General features: G+C 40.8%; 2 protein-coding genes across 3 annotated transcripts in view; both read left to right on the top strand.

Annotated features, from left to right (window-relative positions):
* LOC108629100 (zinc finger and BTB domain-containing protein 24-like) overlaps positions 1 to 6,355 on the top strand; it is a 10,695-nt gene extending 4,340 nt beyond the window's left edge. The window contains exon 2 of the mRNA XM_018031486.1: positions 6,093 to 6,355. Coding sequence (XP_017886975.1) covers positions 6,093 to 6,355 — 263 coding nt within the window. The remainder of the gene's footprint in view (positions 1 to 6,092) is intronic.
* LOC108629135 (broad-complex core protein isoforms 1/2/3/4/5-like) lies at positions 6,285 to 12,594 on the top strand. 2 transcript variants are annotated; one of them, XM_018031566.2, is made up of 2 exons: positions 6,285 to 6,368; positions 8,712 to 12,594. In XM_018031566.2, exon 2 carries the CDS (start codon positions 8,726 to 8,728, stop codon positions 9,065 to 9,067), a length of 342 nt encoding a protein of 113 aa, XP_017887055.1. In that variant the 5' UTR covers positions 6,285 to 6,368; positions 8,712 to 8,725; the 3' UTR covers positions 9,068 to 12,594. The 2 variants fall into 2 exon arrangements, with proteins under 2 accessions (XP_017887055.1, XP_026672895.1); XM_026817094.1 differs by having other exon boundaries at positions 6,288 to 6,368; positions 8,697 to 12,594.
* The last annotated feature ends 2,976 nt before the right edge of the window (positions 12,595 to 15,570 follow it).

The raw sequence follows: 15,570 nt of genomic DNA on the forward strand, positions 1-15,570 counted from the left end.
AGACTACTTCGGTTCATCTTCGGGCGGTTGAAAGGGGTAAAGAAATGAAAAAAAGACGAAACACGGTCCACTAACATTGACAGGTTACTTATATACTAAACGATAATAGCCATGTATACATATAACCAACTAAATAGCATATACCTATATTTTAGTAGAACTTTGATAAGCCGTCTCGCGAGGTCTTCCTGACGATAGCGACGTCGTCCACTTCTGATATCATCCTCACCTCTTCTTTTTCAAAGTTTTCAAGAAAAATTTCCAGGCCAGGAGAAACTAACAAACGAGCGCAGTGCTGACTTTTTAAATTACTACACCGTCTGAAACGATCGGACGCGCGTCAGGAAGGATTCGAGAGTCCTTGGACGATATACATATAGACAGACTAGGGTCCCGCCGTACGTCGGCATTTGTAGATCGGACGCAAAAGTAATTCGCACAGCATACATAGACACATACGAACATATTTTACAGCGTACCGTTCATTCTTTGCGAAGTTGCGCAAACAGTGAGGCTGAGGCTCGGCCTGACACACATAAATCACAGATACATACCTACCGACAAATACAAACACACAGGCTATACTTACCGCGATTGATACATGTTAACACGAATACACACTTGTACATCGTTAGATAGGCTATGATAATTTAAATTAGGTTATATTCCGTTAAGTGGTCCGCGTCGCCCGTATTTTCGAAGCGGTTTTCGCCATTTCCGTTTCTGTTTCGCGGTTAAATTAGGACCAGGGGAGGTGAAAACGTGGAGCTGTTCTAGCAAATTTTTCGTTATCGTTCGAGAATACGTTCGACGCCGAGCATTTTTCTTAAGGCAAATAAAAAGGAATAGGGGAAAGATTAAAAAAAAGGAACGATGTTAGATAAAATGTGGTGTTTTCTTTGTTCGGCTGGACATGAGGAAATGAGGAAGAACGAAGCTTTAAATTACGAGAGTAACGAGAACACGATTTTATAGTAGTCAGTACTCGAGAAAGAACTGATTATTGATAATATTTAAACTAGTAGATTTATTCAAAGAAATTGGTTTGTGACTACTGTAAAGAAAAAGAACAAACAAAAATGGCCAAATATAATTGCGGAATATATATTCGCCCTCCGATCCGCGGTCGGCGTTATATTACGAGAATAATAAATTATTAATGAAATTATAATATAAATTGAACGAATATTTAACTGCAAATTATATATTAGTAGAGGTTTATATTTGAGTATCTTTCTCTCTTAGGTCTTTTATTTTCTTTTTGTTTTATCGTTCGTTTAATTTTCGCTGTACGTCAATGCGTTTATCAATTTGCGAGACCGTGCCCCCGAACATACACAGCTCGCTGTTTTAAATAATTTATAAACGCATAGGCAAACGGCGGGTCTCGTGATGCCGCTAGGGACACCCGTCGGGAATTAATTGTGAAACGCCGTTCTCGGAATTCGCGCTCTGTAGTTGGCCTTGCGAAAACTCGCGCGCGCGCAAACACAAGGAGCGGTGCTGCTTCCTTACTAATTTTACGATTGGCCAGTGCAAAATACAATCGTTCGAAACCGATTTCGAACATCGAAAGACTGAATCGTTGAATTGAAACGCGTCACCGATGGCAGCGGACACCGAACTGCCCCCCCCCCCCCCTACCTTTGTCTGAGGACGGTGGGAGTCCATGGGGGTGAAGTTTTGACGAAGATGAAATTGAAGGAGACCAGAGATCCGTACCTGAATGCAATATCCGTAATTAATCATCCGCTGCCATTTGTGAAACGATTTTGGCGTCAGACTGAATTGGACTGATTTATCTTTTTTTTTTCTATATTTTCTTCTTGTTCTTTATTATTTTAATTTTTTCTTTCTTAATTAGTCGTTTTTACATTGGACTGATTTTAAACTCTTTCTTGACTGATGTTACCAAACGAGTGTTAATTAAAAGTATATAATTTCTAAGTTAAAATGAAAGCACGGTTAGGGGGAAAGCATGAACGCGATCAGATTGGCAGGGCACCGCAGCAGTTCGAATCAACTGAGATAAGAATGAATGGAAAATGAATAATAGTACATGTAACAGGATAGGCGCAACTCACACGTTTTGACAATTATTTGTAGTTCGTTGGTATACAACACCCACACAGACACAACACAAACGCTGTTTTATTAATTATCGCTTTTGTATCTGACACATATTCACATTTCCTACGTTCGCTTCTCGTCTTATTTTATTTTTTTTTCTTCTATTTTTTGTACACGTTAAGCTTTTAGCGCACAGACACTATTACTGTTTAGTTATGGTCATGGGTAAGAGACACACGTACATTCGCATCTATATATTCACATAGTTACATACGCGTGCACAAGCGTTTAGGTTCTCCTCTACATGTTTTTTTTTTTTCTTTTTGTTTCACGTAATTATTAACCCGTAGATTTACGCAATAGTGACGATAGGATCTTACAATGATTTTTTTTCTCCGAGTTTCCTTTTAATCATTTTATTACAAGCAGCTATTATTACAGTACAGACAGAAGAGCGAGCAAGCAGTTTCGTAAAAACAAACAAACAGCTTTTCTTAAAAATAATAAAGTAAGCCGTAATTCCGTTCAATTACCCTATGATAGAGTTATATTAGCGGTCACTCGCGAATACCGAGCAGAAAAATTCTTTACCATCAACGATACACATCATTATCTGTGCGAGAACAATTTTACGCATCGCGATATACTGTTGAATAGAATTATTTTGTAATCCCGAGTTATAGAAAGAGGTTAAGCGAGAGGAAGAGCGTGAGAGAGGGAGAGAAAGCGTGAGAGAAAGAGCGAAGGAGAGGAAGAGACAGATAGAAAGAAAGAGAGAGAGAGAGTGCGAAAGAGAGAGCGAGAATAGAAAGCAGCAAAGCACTGAGAAAAAACGAGCTTATTCGAAATTCGTCAAATATGTAAAATTGTATTGACAAATAAACAAGACCGGTGCTATCGGCTCGAAATATCTCGGAAACATCTGGGGAACATGGAAAACAAAAAAAAAGGCTGAATTATTTCCGGTAACGACTCTGTTTCGGGTACAAATCGTTTTCTCTTCTTAAGCGAAATATAATAATGTCGAGCGTTACCGTGCTTACTTATTATTTGTTATCTGCCAAGGTGTTCTGGTTATAATATATATTTATTGATGACTATTATTAATATTATTATATTATTATATAACTATGGAAATTATTATTTTTATTTTTAAGCAATGTCAAATGCATCTTAATATATTTTCACCATTTTTTATATGATACGAAATGTACTATTTGATTTAATAATTCGTTTGTATCACTTTTATTTCTTCATTTTTAGTCAGCACCTATCACATCCTCGAAAACGACATGAAAGATAGAAGCGTTTGCACCTTACATGAAGTGTACTATTCGTATATCCCTCCCGTCACCCCTTTTTGTGTTCTGAACCTGAACCTATTAAGCGACGCCATGAATGTATCGCGTCGCGTCTATTTTCTTTCAGCTGGAAGGTAAGTTTTATATGCCTATCAACGCACGGGAGGCCGAGACACGGTCCGAGGATTCAACATGCGCTCATTATTGGAACGGCGATAAATCGCGGATTCCGTTTCGTTTGGCGCGAGAACACGTTCACACACTTCTCACCGAATCCCATTTACCACGCGGCACGTGTGTAAACGGGTTTGCCTTACGTCGGAAAATCGAAGACGACGCGTGGTCGTGCGTGCCTGTGGAGATCGAAGTAAGAACGATTCTTCAGCGATATAGAAAAGGTCGAGACGGGGTCTGTTTCCCTCGAAGGAGGGAGAACTTTTCGAAAGTCGTTGTTCCTCGTATTCCATTCGCGACTGAGAGAAAACGACAGCACCGTCTTCGGGGCCTCGGAGCCCAAAAGACGCTACTTCTAAAGGCAGCACGTTCTCGAACGATCGACCGTGAGAGACGAGCGCCGTTTACAAAACAGAAAAACAAGAAAAGAAAAATAAAAGAGAGCGATTAAGCCGCCACGCCGCTCGCCAGGCTCACGCATATCATTACGTTCACTTCAAATTGCATGCTTTAAATGTCACCCAGAATGCTCAGTGTTTCCTACTCGTCGTCTCCTTTATTTCTCTTCTCGTACACACACATATAATTTTTTTTTTTTATATTTTTTTCCTTCGACTTCCTGCGTTTATCAGGTCTCACTTGAAGCGCGTGACGTTTAACGAAGCACACGTCAACGCGTGTCTACTCGTACGCCTAGAACGACCGAACTCTATTATGTCCTCCTCGGATCGGACACAGAACGATGTACGCAATCGTCTTATACAACTCCGTTTGTCCCGCCCGGCTATTCCCCTAATGTTCCTTTCTCCACGAACGTCTGTTGTGCGGTTACATTCGCGTGAATGATCTGTACGGGGCGCGCGTATACGAATACGTGTATGTGCGCGTTCCATGATTTCCACTCGTCCATCAAAATCCTCCGAGCGACCTCATCAGCGAGGTTGTTCACAATTTCTTTTCCCTGAAGTTTAACGAGACGCAGAGCTCGGGAAATTGGATAAAAAGCTTTTTTTCCAGCCAAAGGCATTGAACGAAGGGGTTGGCCTCGCCTTCATTCGCGTTCGATGGTTAAAGGGCGAAGGAAAGCGAAAAGAGCAGATACCGCTATTATATAATAACTGCGCCGCGTATAGGTCTGCGAGGAATGCCCGAGCGCGACACCGCCTAACCGTATCCTTTTTAATTAACGAGCACGCGGCCATTACAAATGAACTGCGCGCCTTCTTATATTGACGGTTTAATTCGTTTCCGTGTCCGTGCTTCGTTCCGTTCTTTAGTTATACTATACAGTATAGACATTCTCTTTCTTCGTCCCTTCCTCCTTCTTTTCTTTCTGAAATTTATCCCCTCGCTGCCTTCACTCGCTTGCTCGTTCGTCCGTATGTACGTACGTTCGTTGATTCGCCCGTTCGTTTGTTCAATTTCTATCTCCTTCTCTTGAATTGCATACGCGGTATAAATGCACAGAATCGCGGAGAGACGACGGCCGGTGGGACACGGAGTCGTTCTACTTGTTCTCTTGTACACCCGCGCGCGCGCGCGTTCCAGGCGTCTTAACGTTACCTCGTGTAGGCTTTAGTTTCGCGGTGGGTACGTACGAAGAAAAAACGGCCATTGAAAGTTCTTACTTCGTTCCCCTTTCCGAAAGGCGACCAGGCATTTTGAAATGTCGTCGGAAGAGTTTCCACAGTCCCCTTTTTCTCTTCTTTTTTTTATTTGCCCCGGAACGGTCTCGAGTACGCTGCCATATCGAATGTGCTCCGACGTCGCAACGGTTCGCTTCTCTTATTTTCTCCGTCGTCTTATATTCGGTTTTGTTTTCTCTTCGAGTCTTAGCCCCCGTTCAATCCCGCGACGTTTAAAAGGAAAGGCACCGGTAGGGAAGGGCGGTCATCGAGTCGTGGCTAAAGCAAGAGTCGCGAGATGCGCGTAAGAACGGTTTCATTCGCGATCACGATATCGATGCAGTTGTTGAACGGTTCCGTGCGTGAGAAAGCGTGTTTCAAAGGGGAAAGACTGGATACTGTCTCGACCGCGCGAGGCAGTCGGTACGGCTTCGCGAATATGCAATTCGAAAGGACGCGACAATGACCGGTCGCGTGGAAGGGAGACGAGGCCACCTGAAAAGAGGTCGGAGGAAGGATCCCAAGAATGTTCTTCCGGGATTGATCGCAATTTCAATGCGGAGTGATCGAGTTCGCTCTTCACGTACCCCTATCGTTAGGAAAAAAGCGAACCCAACGCATCGACACTAGCCCTTTTCCTTAGAACCAACGTTCCTACCCTCACTCATCCGTTACCGAACATTTATTCTATTGCATCGCTTAGGAGAGTACGAGCACGAGCAAAGAAACCGCGAGTAATAATGTACAGAAGATGATCGAGTTAAAAAGGAGAAATGAATATTATGGAGCATGGGAAGCGAAAAGAGAATTTTGATTAGCAGAGAGAAAGATAGTTTTATCGGTTGCGACATCATCCTTTGATTTGGCATAGGGTTTTAAGTGTGGGGGTTGCAGCTGCATGAGGTGCATTGTTGTGTTTCAGTGCTCACCTCTATGACGGGGCTGACCTTGAACTCTTTGAACACCCAGTCAGCGAAGAAGCTGTTCACCTGCCAGCTGTGCGGCAAGGTGCTATGCAGCAAAGCATCCCTGAAACGCCACGTTGCCGACAAGCACGCCGAGCGACAGGAGGAGTACAGATGCGTCATCTGCGAGCGGGTATACTGCTCGCGTAACTCCTTGATGACCCACATATATACCTATCATAAGAGCAGGCCCGGCGACATTGACATTAAGTTCTTTTGAAGGTTTAGATAAGGTAGGGACACGCACGCCTCTCATACTTCTTCCGAAAAATATTCTAATATCCGAACCGATGCAAACCGATATCTCCACCCCTTGATACTCCATCATTTTTTACTACTACGACCCAGCCTCCGATTCGATTACGGTTTAACCTACTCGCCGCGTAGGTCGCAGTCGCATAATCGTCGTCCCGTCACACGACCTCGGCTCCGTGTTACAGTACGTTCCCTCTTCCTCTTTCCGGTACCGATGCGTCCCTTCCACCATCAGCGGCACCTCTCTCTTTCTTCACCTCGCGCAGAAAATGCATGCCAGAGAAACCGGTCTTAACTCCCACATGGTTCGACCCTTATTCTCGTTCTTCTTCTTCTTCTGCTTCTTCGTCTTACGGTGCGAAGCTTTAGTCCCAGCGGCATCGTTTCTCGTTCCTGCTCCTCCCCTTCCAGCATTGTTTTTCTTTTCACTCCTCTCTTCTCTTCTCTGGTTGTCCTTTGCTCTCTTCGGTACCGTACAGTGGCCGATCGAATTCTTCCGGTATTCGCAGCTCCGTTATACCCCCTGCGTCGGTGACTCTCGGGATCGATGGGGTCGAGTGTTGCACTCTCGTCCTTCACCGACGCTGGAGACACACAACAACCGTGTACGATTGTCGATCGAACAATCAGAAAGGAGATGGTTGAATTGACTGATCCGTTCAATTGGGTTCTTACACCTAATCTACTCTAAGCAGGTTCTCTGCTTTTTTGGTTCCGTCGGCCAAACGAGCAGAATGTAATTACGCTTCAGGTTCTTTCCTACTAATACTCACCACATATTTCCTTCAATTTCCCTTATTCTTTTTTTTAACATGATTTGTCACCCTGTTTATGTGATTGTTTTCGCTTGCCTCTAAACCTTCTCCTATTTTTTTTTTTGTTCTCTTCTTTTGTTTTTAATATTCCTTTTATGTAAAATTTATTTCTGCCGTAGCTTCTCTATGTTTGATATTGTATATGCATGCTGATATGTACCATTGTTTAACGCTCGTTTTGCAGCTTCGGTAGTCGTCTTAATAGAATACAAGCTTCGAGAGCGATGACATAATAATTATATATAGCAATACTGTTTTCCTTCTTTCTTTTCTTGCGAGTAGTTAATTAAGAAATTCGCGAAGTTTTTACTGATTAGTTGGCATCGATGCATGACAATAGTATACAGCACACGAACATCATTTGTTTCACCTGTTTTTCTTTCTCTAACAAACTAAACTTCATTCAACTAATCTGTAACGAATTTTTTTTTCACCGACTAACAGTGCATGAACCTTTCTTCATTAGAGAAAAAGTGTATAGGTGTTCACCGCTGGAAATGATTCGTGGCTTGTTTACCGCGTATTTTAATTCTCAGTCAGCACTATTTCCAAGGCATCAATTAACATTTCTCTTTTCTTCGTGAAATAACGAATGGGATCCGGAATTAAAATCTAACAGACTTCGGAAATGGAACGCGTCTGGCATGGTGGTTTTGGCCCTCTTCGTTTCAACTCACTCGACCACTCGCAACTCGGTCAATTAACGATATATATGCACATATTCTAATCGCATGGATCGTTTCAATCCGACGTATACATACTCCGATATATCGATCGACAAAGCACACCAAACTACTTAAGAAAGGGGCAAGAGGAGAGAGAGAGAGAGAGATTTAACCTGAGTTAGTCCTTAATTGATCCCGAGACAGGTGCCAGGTTGAATGAATGAAAACTGAGCCGAGGTCGTTTTCAAGATGGGACGAGAAACCTTGATCGAGAATTACATCGAACGTTCGAGGTTCCACTTAATTATTAATGCACTATAACCGATAAACTAAAGTTGAAACTATCCTAATTCTATACGCATTCCTCTCCTTGCGCGGAACCTCCCTTTATTCGGTTTCACCCTCGGACGTTCAAGGAAGATTTTCGTCCAAATTAATTTGTATCACGTAACGTTACGCGAGAACAGATTCGTAATTAGACTGCAGATTTTTATGCAAAACGAAACATTTGCAACGTTAAGGTAGAAATTGAAATTTATATAAATAAAATTGTCTTTAAAAATAATATGATTTCACTTTTGTATAATTTTTTTATATGTTCTACAGATATAGTTTTTCTATGAATGTATAAAATCCGGTTTAATGATCATTTAATAACTGATCAACTTGCAGTAAATAATCATAAAAGAATCTAAGAAATTAGTAGAAAATTGATTGTACCAGTTTCCGAGTACTTCTGAGAATTGATACTGTAAGACACGAGATTCTGTTCTCACGTGGCGACGACTAAAATATAATTATTGAACGATAACATTTGTGACAATAGGCGGACGCTTTTCAGGTACGGGCAACGGGATGCATCCAGCACCGTCGACGCCTCCCTCTGCCATGTACCAGATGCCACCGCCGACTGCGGGCGGTATAAACGAGCCTCAGGAATGCCCCTACTGCCGTCGCAACTTTTCGTGCTACTACTCCCTGAAGCGCCATTTCCAGGACAAGCACGAGCAATCGGACACCCTCTACGTCTGCGAGTTCTGCAATCGCAGGTATCGCACCAAGAACTCGCTCACGACGCACAAGAGCCTCCAGCATCGTGGATCCAGCGGCATGCTGAAGAGGCTGCTGAAGACCACGGCGATCAAGAACGTCCTAGGTAGCATGCAGCAGGCTCAGATGCAGCAGCAGCCGCAATGAAAATGTCGGAACCGTCTTACAGTCACCCCGTCCCGGACTCTTACTACCGTTCTCATTCTGATCCTCATCGTCTCTGTCCTCTTCTCTGTCCGGTTCTTTGTCGTCTTTCGCCGATCTCATCGTCGACGATATGACGCTGCTTGACGATCAGCCACCGTCGTCAAAGGAACGCTACCGCGCGACCCATCCGAATTCGTCAAGACATGAACTCGTTAGAAGAGTAGAAACGTTTCAATCGTGGACGAGCAAACAGCGAACACAACCAGCGTGGCTCTATGTACGTTCTTCAATCGTGGAACTCCGCAGCCGTCGTTTTGTGGTTCTCCTCGAGTCAAGACTGCGATTAATCCAAAGAAGAAAGAAGAGAATCAACTGAGAGACGTGATATTGAGAAAAATATAGTCGCTGGTCGTTTAAGGTTTGTCATTACGCGCGAATTTGAGAATACATTCCACTTTGCGTTCGGTCAACCAACCCCGCTGCTGGAGGTGGGACTTTAGCGATATCTCGAATACGACTACTGCTTTAAGAACGATGGGACTTACGACGACTACGAACACGAACGACGCTTACCGCAGACCAGAATCATTGCAGTGGGTAAAAAAACAGGTTTCGAACGCGTTGCAAGTAGTATAAACTAAGACTTAGACGTCACTGAAACGCAAAGTGGTAATCGTTACACTCGTTGCTCGAATCTCGTACAGTCCCGCGGTTTATGTCAATTGTCAAGCATAATCTTGCTGGCGGTCATCGTGCTAAAAATTCGAGATCTCTGCGATCGTTTTGAGATTTCTAAAGATGGGTTGTGAGCAGCGATTTTGAATCGTACGATGGGCAATCGCAAAATCGACGAGGAAGGTGATCAGGGATTGAATATCACAGAGATGGGAATGATCGAAGCCTGGTGTTGTACATACATGTTATGCGTATATGTGTATGCTTGAAGAGAGAATGCGTGAATTGGATCTCGCGTGGCTCTGTATACGCGCACACACACACGAACAAAGACTCGTGATCAGTGTAAGTATTCGGAATGTCTAGGAACCGCGGATCTTAGGCCTAAATGAAATTTAATTACAAAATACGTGCTCAAACTTTGGAGAACGTGGAGAGGAATTGCAAAGATCGATCGGATTCTGATCGGTGAAGATGGGAAGTGAGAGGAAGGGATGGTTGAAGAATGAAAGAAATATATCGAATTAACGTACTGCCGCGTAGAGCAGGATAAATGGCAAAGGATAGATGAAGGGTACAGACGCTGAGAAGGATGTTGAGCAGGGAGAAAGGGATGATAAGAGGCGTTTAGAAAAGTGCAAGCGTACCAGTTAGATATGGGCTCTTAAGCAGAAATCGTGTACAGGTCCGTCGTGCGCGCAAATTACAAACTATATTTTTAACTCTTTAAAAGTAATATTTTGAGCTGTACATATATTATTATATTCATACGATATTGATAACAATGATATTCTCTTGTTCATGTTTTATAAACAAAAAAAACGTGGTAGAACGAATGGAAGATAAATGAAACGGGTGTTATAGTTCGACGTAGATAGAACCACGGCGAGCAGGGCAGTGGAGCTCTCGTATCTTTCTCCAATTTGGTTTTGTTCGCGCGCAAGTGACGTTTCGTATTATGTGCAATATTACGAGTAAGGGGATAAATTAGGGGACGGAATTCGGAGTCTGTCTTGGGGCGACGTGCGACGATTCTCCGAGCGATAACTCCCCTTCAATGCGACCAACGTTTTCTTTCCGTCTCGATCTTCTTCGTTTTCTCGTCGTTTGGTTGGGTCGTTCGAACGAGAATAGAAATGGATGGAAAAAGACAGGGAGGATTCAATTAGGCCAAAGAAAAAAATATATACGGGGTCGGGGTAGGGGGATGAAAAAGCAGCAGCATATGAAAAGTGATTCGTGCGAGAATGTCGAACACACTGCCCTGTTCTTTTAAATCTTCGTTGCACATTCATGCTATAAAAAATAATGAACGTACAAGTAACAAAAAAAATGGAAACTTTAGAACTTTGTGTAAAAAGAATGTAACGATGTTTAATCGCGTAAGGGATTTATAACGGCGAAAAAGAAGTAAAACAAAAGAAATGCCATTATAATTAACGAACAAGTACAAATTATTGAAGGAAAATGAGTAAACAAATTACGTCTACGTCTAATAATTCTTAGGTTCCGTAGTGAGTTTAAAGAACGATGGAGGGGAGTGTTTAACGAGACGCAAGGATAGAGTAAATTACGTGCGTCCTCTCGAGTTTTAGCGACTGTAAAGTAAACAAGAGAGAACGAATATGAAAAAGAGAAACGCGTAAGATGCGAGGACGGGAGAACAAACATATCTTCAATCTAAATAAAGAAAAAGTATACCGTGAACGAGAATACAATTTTAGATTTAGGTGTCTTCCGAAGACGGGAGTTTTTAAGAGTAATTACGTATACAGTCGTAGAAGTTAACAAAAACAAGTCTTCTCTGTGGCCGGTCAAAGCATAATGTGGAGGGTAAGAAAATGAGAAATGGTACGTTCCTTTCTATTCGTACGGGATACGAAAATTTTTTTCGACTCGGGGGAAAAGCTTAATGGTAATACATTAGTGAAAAGTATCCTAGTCATTTTGGAAACTTTTTATAATTCTGTGATATGTCGAACTAGTATCAAGATGTATTATTCGGCGCTTAAAAAATAAAAGGGGAACTCAACAAACTAGACGGCCGTAAAAAAGCAAACGAAGAAACAAAGTAATTATCGCGTTCCACATTATGATTTCCGGCGTATTTGTACGTAAACTGCATACATATTGCATAGCGAAAGGAAACTACATATAATTGGTTAACTGCTAATGGAAAATTCTGTGATGTTCTTCAGTTGGGTATACTAAAACGAAAAAAAGAATATTAGAAGTATATGAAAAAGAAAAAAAAACAAAAGTATACGGAATTAGATCGATGTTCGGTGTTGTGTAAGTTAATATTTGTAAAAAGACGAAGGAGCGAAAGACGAGGGAGGAGACTTTTTATGCCGAGGAAATTAAGGAAAGAGTCAAACGCTGCCCGAGTTCTCACGATTGTCCAGGCGACCGTTGATCCATTCAGGAAAAATCTTATTTCGGGGGAAGAGATGTGAAAAGTAAAAAGATTCACTCGCACGTCGTTAAAAAATTTAATGGGAAAACCGTGTAAGGAAAATGCGGCGAGCTTACGTACATCAGCTCGGAATTGATAATCGGTACGATACCAAAGTGGATTTGACTGTTATTGCGATTATTTTTATTTTGTTTCTTTTTGTTTTTTCGTTTTCTCTTTTTATTAAGCGAGACCAAAGTTGTTTTTTAATTGGGTTTTCCCCACGATGTCCGACGTGTTTCTTGCGATCAGCTGTTGCCGAACGAAAGCGAGAGACGGGGCTCAGTGTTTGGATATATAACATATCTCTTCAGGGTACTCGACCCACTGTACGCTGTCACGGTGTTGAATCGAAAAATCATAAAAAGAGAAAAAGTTAAAAAAAAAAAATCGTACACACAGAATCTATTCCAATGTGCCAACGTCTTCGAATTATATATATAAAAATAAAAAGAAAGATGAAACGAGGAACTTTAGGTCTTTTACTATTTACACAGGGGGGAGATAAAACGGTAGTTAGCGGCGCGTCGTATGTCTTCTTTATCGAGAGAAGAGAATATTATCAACATTATTACTACTACTAATCGTTTTAGAATTTAAAGCGAACATTATACAAAATAATATTATCGATGAACTTCTTTTCGAATTCTAATGCATAGATTTTGTCTCGTATGCTATTAAGAAAAAAAATGAACGCAAAACTCTGAATGGAAAATGAATCGAGAGAGAAAGAGAGAGAGAGAGCGAGAGAATGCGGGAGAAGAAGAGCGTGTGAGAGAGTGAGAAAGTAAAAGAGGTAAGAAAGAAAATATTTTAAATCTATCTATTTTTATTTGCATTCTAATATCACCTGCGTGTAAATAATTGATATCAATAAGCAACGGGTGTACCTCTGATGTAGATTGCAGAGGAAATAACATTGTAAATGGTAACGGCATAGGCATTATATCGTACTGGCAATCGAGTGCTGCGACTGCGTATGAAAGTGATCGTGGAAAAGGTTCTGCGTCTCTGTGTGGACGATATGTGGTTCTCAATATTGTCACGAGAGAAAATGCTGTTTGTATATCACGTAATTTATTTTTATTTTCTTCCTGTCGAACGCAAACGACGACAACGTAGCCGAATTTTCCTCTACGAAATTTTTGTACTGCGTGAACCTTTGCCATCGAATAACCGGATCAATTAATATTACGATGAAAAATTCGTGTAGTATGGACGTGACCAATGAACAATGCAAGTTTATGACATGCTCGACGAATTTTTCGTTTGAATAGAAATCCATACGGTAGATTCTAGCTTCCGTTCGAACGGTAAGAACCAACAATTTTTATGTGCAAACGTTTAATGGAGTGTTTTCTTTTGGTTTTTAAAGCTTAAAGTTAGTTTGTCGCTTCGTTATTATCAACGAACCGTATTTTGCATTTGAGCCGCGCATGGCAGTGCTCGAGCTAATATTTCCTGGCGCTGTGACGAAATACTTTTCTAACGCGAATTTATTTTCAAGAAGGCTGATTTTTATAATTTTTAAACGCGTTTAATTAAAGACTCAAATTTATTTTTATTAGTTTCCAAACTCGTTTGTTTTTTTTTCTTTTTGTAATCCCTACATTTAGGGAGAAAACGACTGATTAGATTGTTCTTCTGTTTCGATTGGTTTAAACTCTTTCTTGATCATGTGATATTGTCTTACCAAAGAGCATCGGGAAATTGTAAAAACTTCTCGGACTTTCAGTTGGTATTCACCTTGGGAAAATTCTTAAAAGTAATGTGATCTTGTTCCAATTTCCTATCTTGTCATTCTCGGGCAAAAATTTCATGCGACGATGAGTTTGCAGAATTTTGTGCAATTTTCTTTTGATTAAAATTTAAGGGGGAAGGCTCCGAAAGTGAGAGACACCACGAAAGTCTGAGAAAGCGTCGCGAATAATTATTCTTGGTACGAAAACACTTTGGTTTTCTTTGAAAAAAGTAACAAAATTTGTTTAAATAATTTTTAAATTTTAATTGTATCAAAAAACAAAAATGAAACTACGAAGGGAAAAGAAACGAAAACTAGAAAGAAACACATCTTCGAATCACAAACAAGAAAAGATAAGATATGCTTAGGGATGTATGAATTATGAAGAATTGATAAAAAAAAGAAATGAACGAAAAAAATAACGTCGAACATAGGAGAAAGACTATTTAGATTTATTTTTATTATGTCTTCAAAAAGACTTTAAATATAATATTTATATTGTGCCATAATTAATATTAACAAAAGAATCTTAAGTATAAATTAATTGTTACGAAAGTTTTTAAATTTATTGGAAGGAGAAAATTGCAAAAACATAAAAAAATGTGAGACACGATAAGAAGAAAATATCTCTACTGTCTATCGATAATTAATTTCTAACGATAGTAATTAAGAGAGAACCGCATCATTTTTAAGTAAAATATTGCATTTACAAGAGAAGCTAGGATTAAAAAAAGAGTAACAATTGATCACCATTCATCATCTAACAAACACACTATCTAATCGATTCGTGTAGCGTGCGTCCTTCTTGTCACTACCATCACCAGAAGTATAAGATGCGAAACAGAAAAGTGCAGAAAGAACAGACATTTGTTCTCTAGCTTGGATAAAAAACATCACTTCGTTCTTGCCAAATCTCTATCGATACATAGCGCCTAATTCTTTAGATGCGATCTAGAATCGTCGACTCGTTGCTTGCCGATATTTTTCTGGTTTTTATTTATTTTCAAATTTCTTTGTCGAGAAAAAAGCGTACAGAAATCAACCGTCCCGAATGGAAAGCAGGACGAAAGACAGAGTCGATGATGTCAGGATCGGCGTTCAGTAAAAATGCGTTATGCAAGATGGAATCGCCGTGGAATTAGAGTGTAATGATTAGAAGAACCGATGTTCTCAACGGTGAAGTCTTTGCAAAGTTCAGAGATTTAGAGAAGGTCGTAGTATAAAACAGAAACTGTTCAGGAGAAAACTCTATCTCTGTTGCCAGTTCGAAGAGTTCACCGTTGAATCCATTCTCCGATCAGTTTAGTGACAGTGTGTATATATGTATACGCGTGCAGCATCGATCGGCACCACGCAACACGGAAACCGCATCGAAATGTCATCGTTTTCCATTTGATTCTACATATCGTCTGTGAGTGTATATCCCCATGCCAGGATGCAGATCCACATGTCACCTCCATATCACCGGAACCATATTCTCGTTTTCTTTTATTTTGCGTTCTACTCTGTGTACAGTTCACAAGATTTCTGTCTGTTCAGCATTATCGAGAAATGTTTAATATGAATACCGATACCGATTAATTCATTGATTAACAGGGACAGATGATTTGTTAAGTTAGCACGCGAAGAGAG

The sequence above is a fragment of the Ceratina calcarata genome, unplaced genomic scaffold (assembly GCF_001652005.2).
Source record: "Ceratina calcarata isolate Rehan_Ccalc_2016 unplaced genomic scaffold, ASM165200v1 scaffold554.2, whole genome shotgun sequence".
NCBI classification, from domain to species: Eukaryota; Metazoa; Arthropoda; class Insecta; order Hymenoptera; family Apidae; genus Ceratina; species Ceratina calcarata.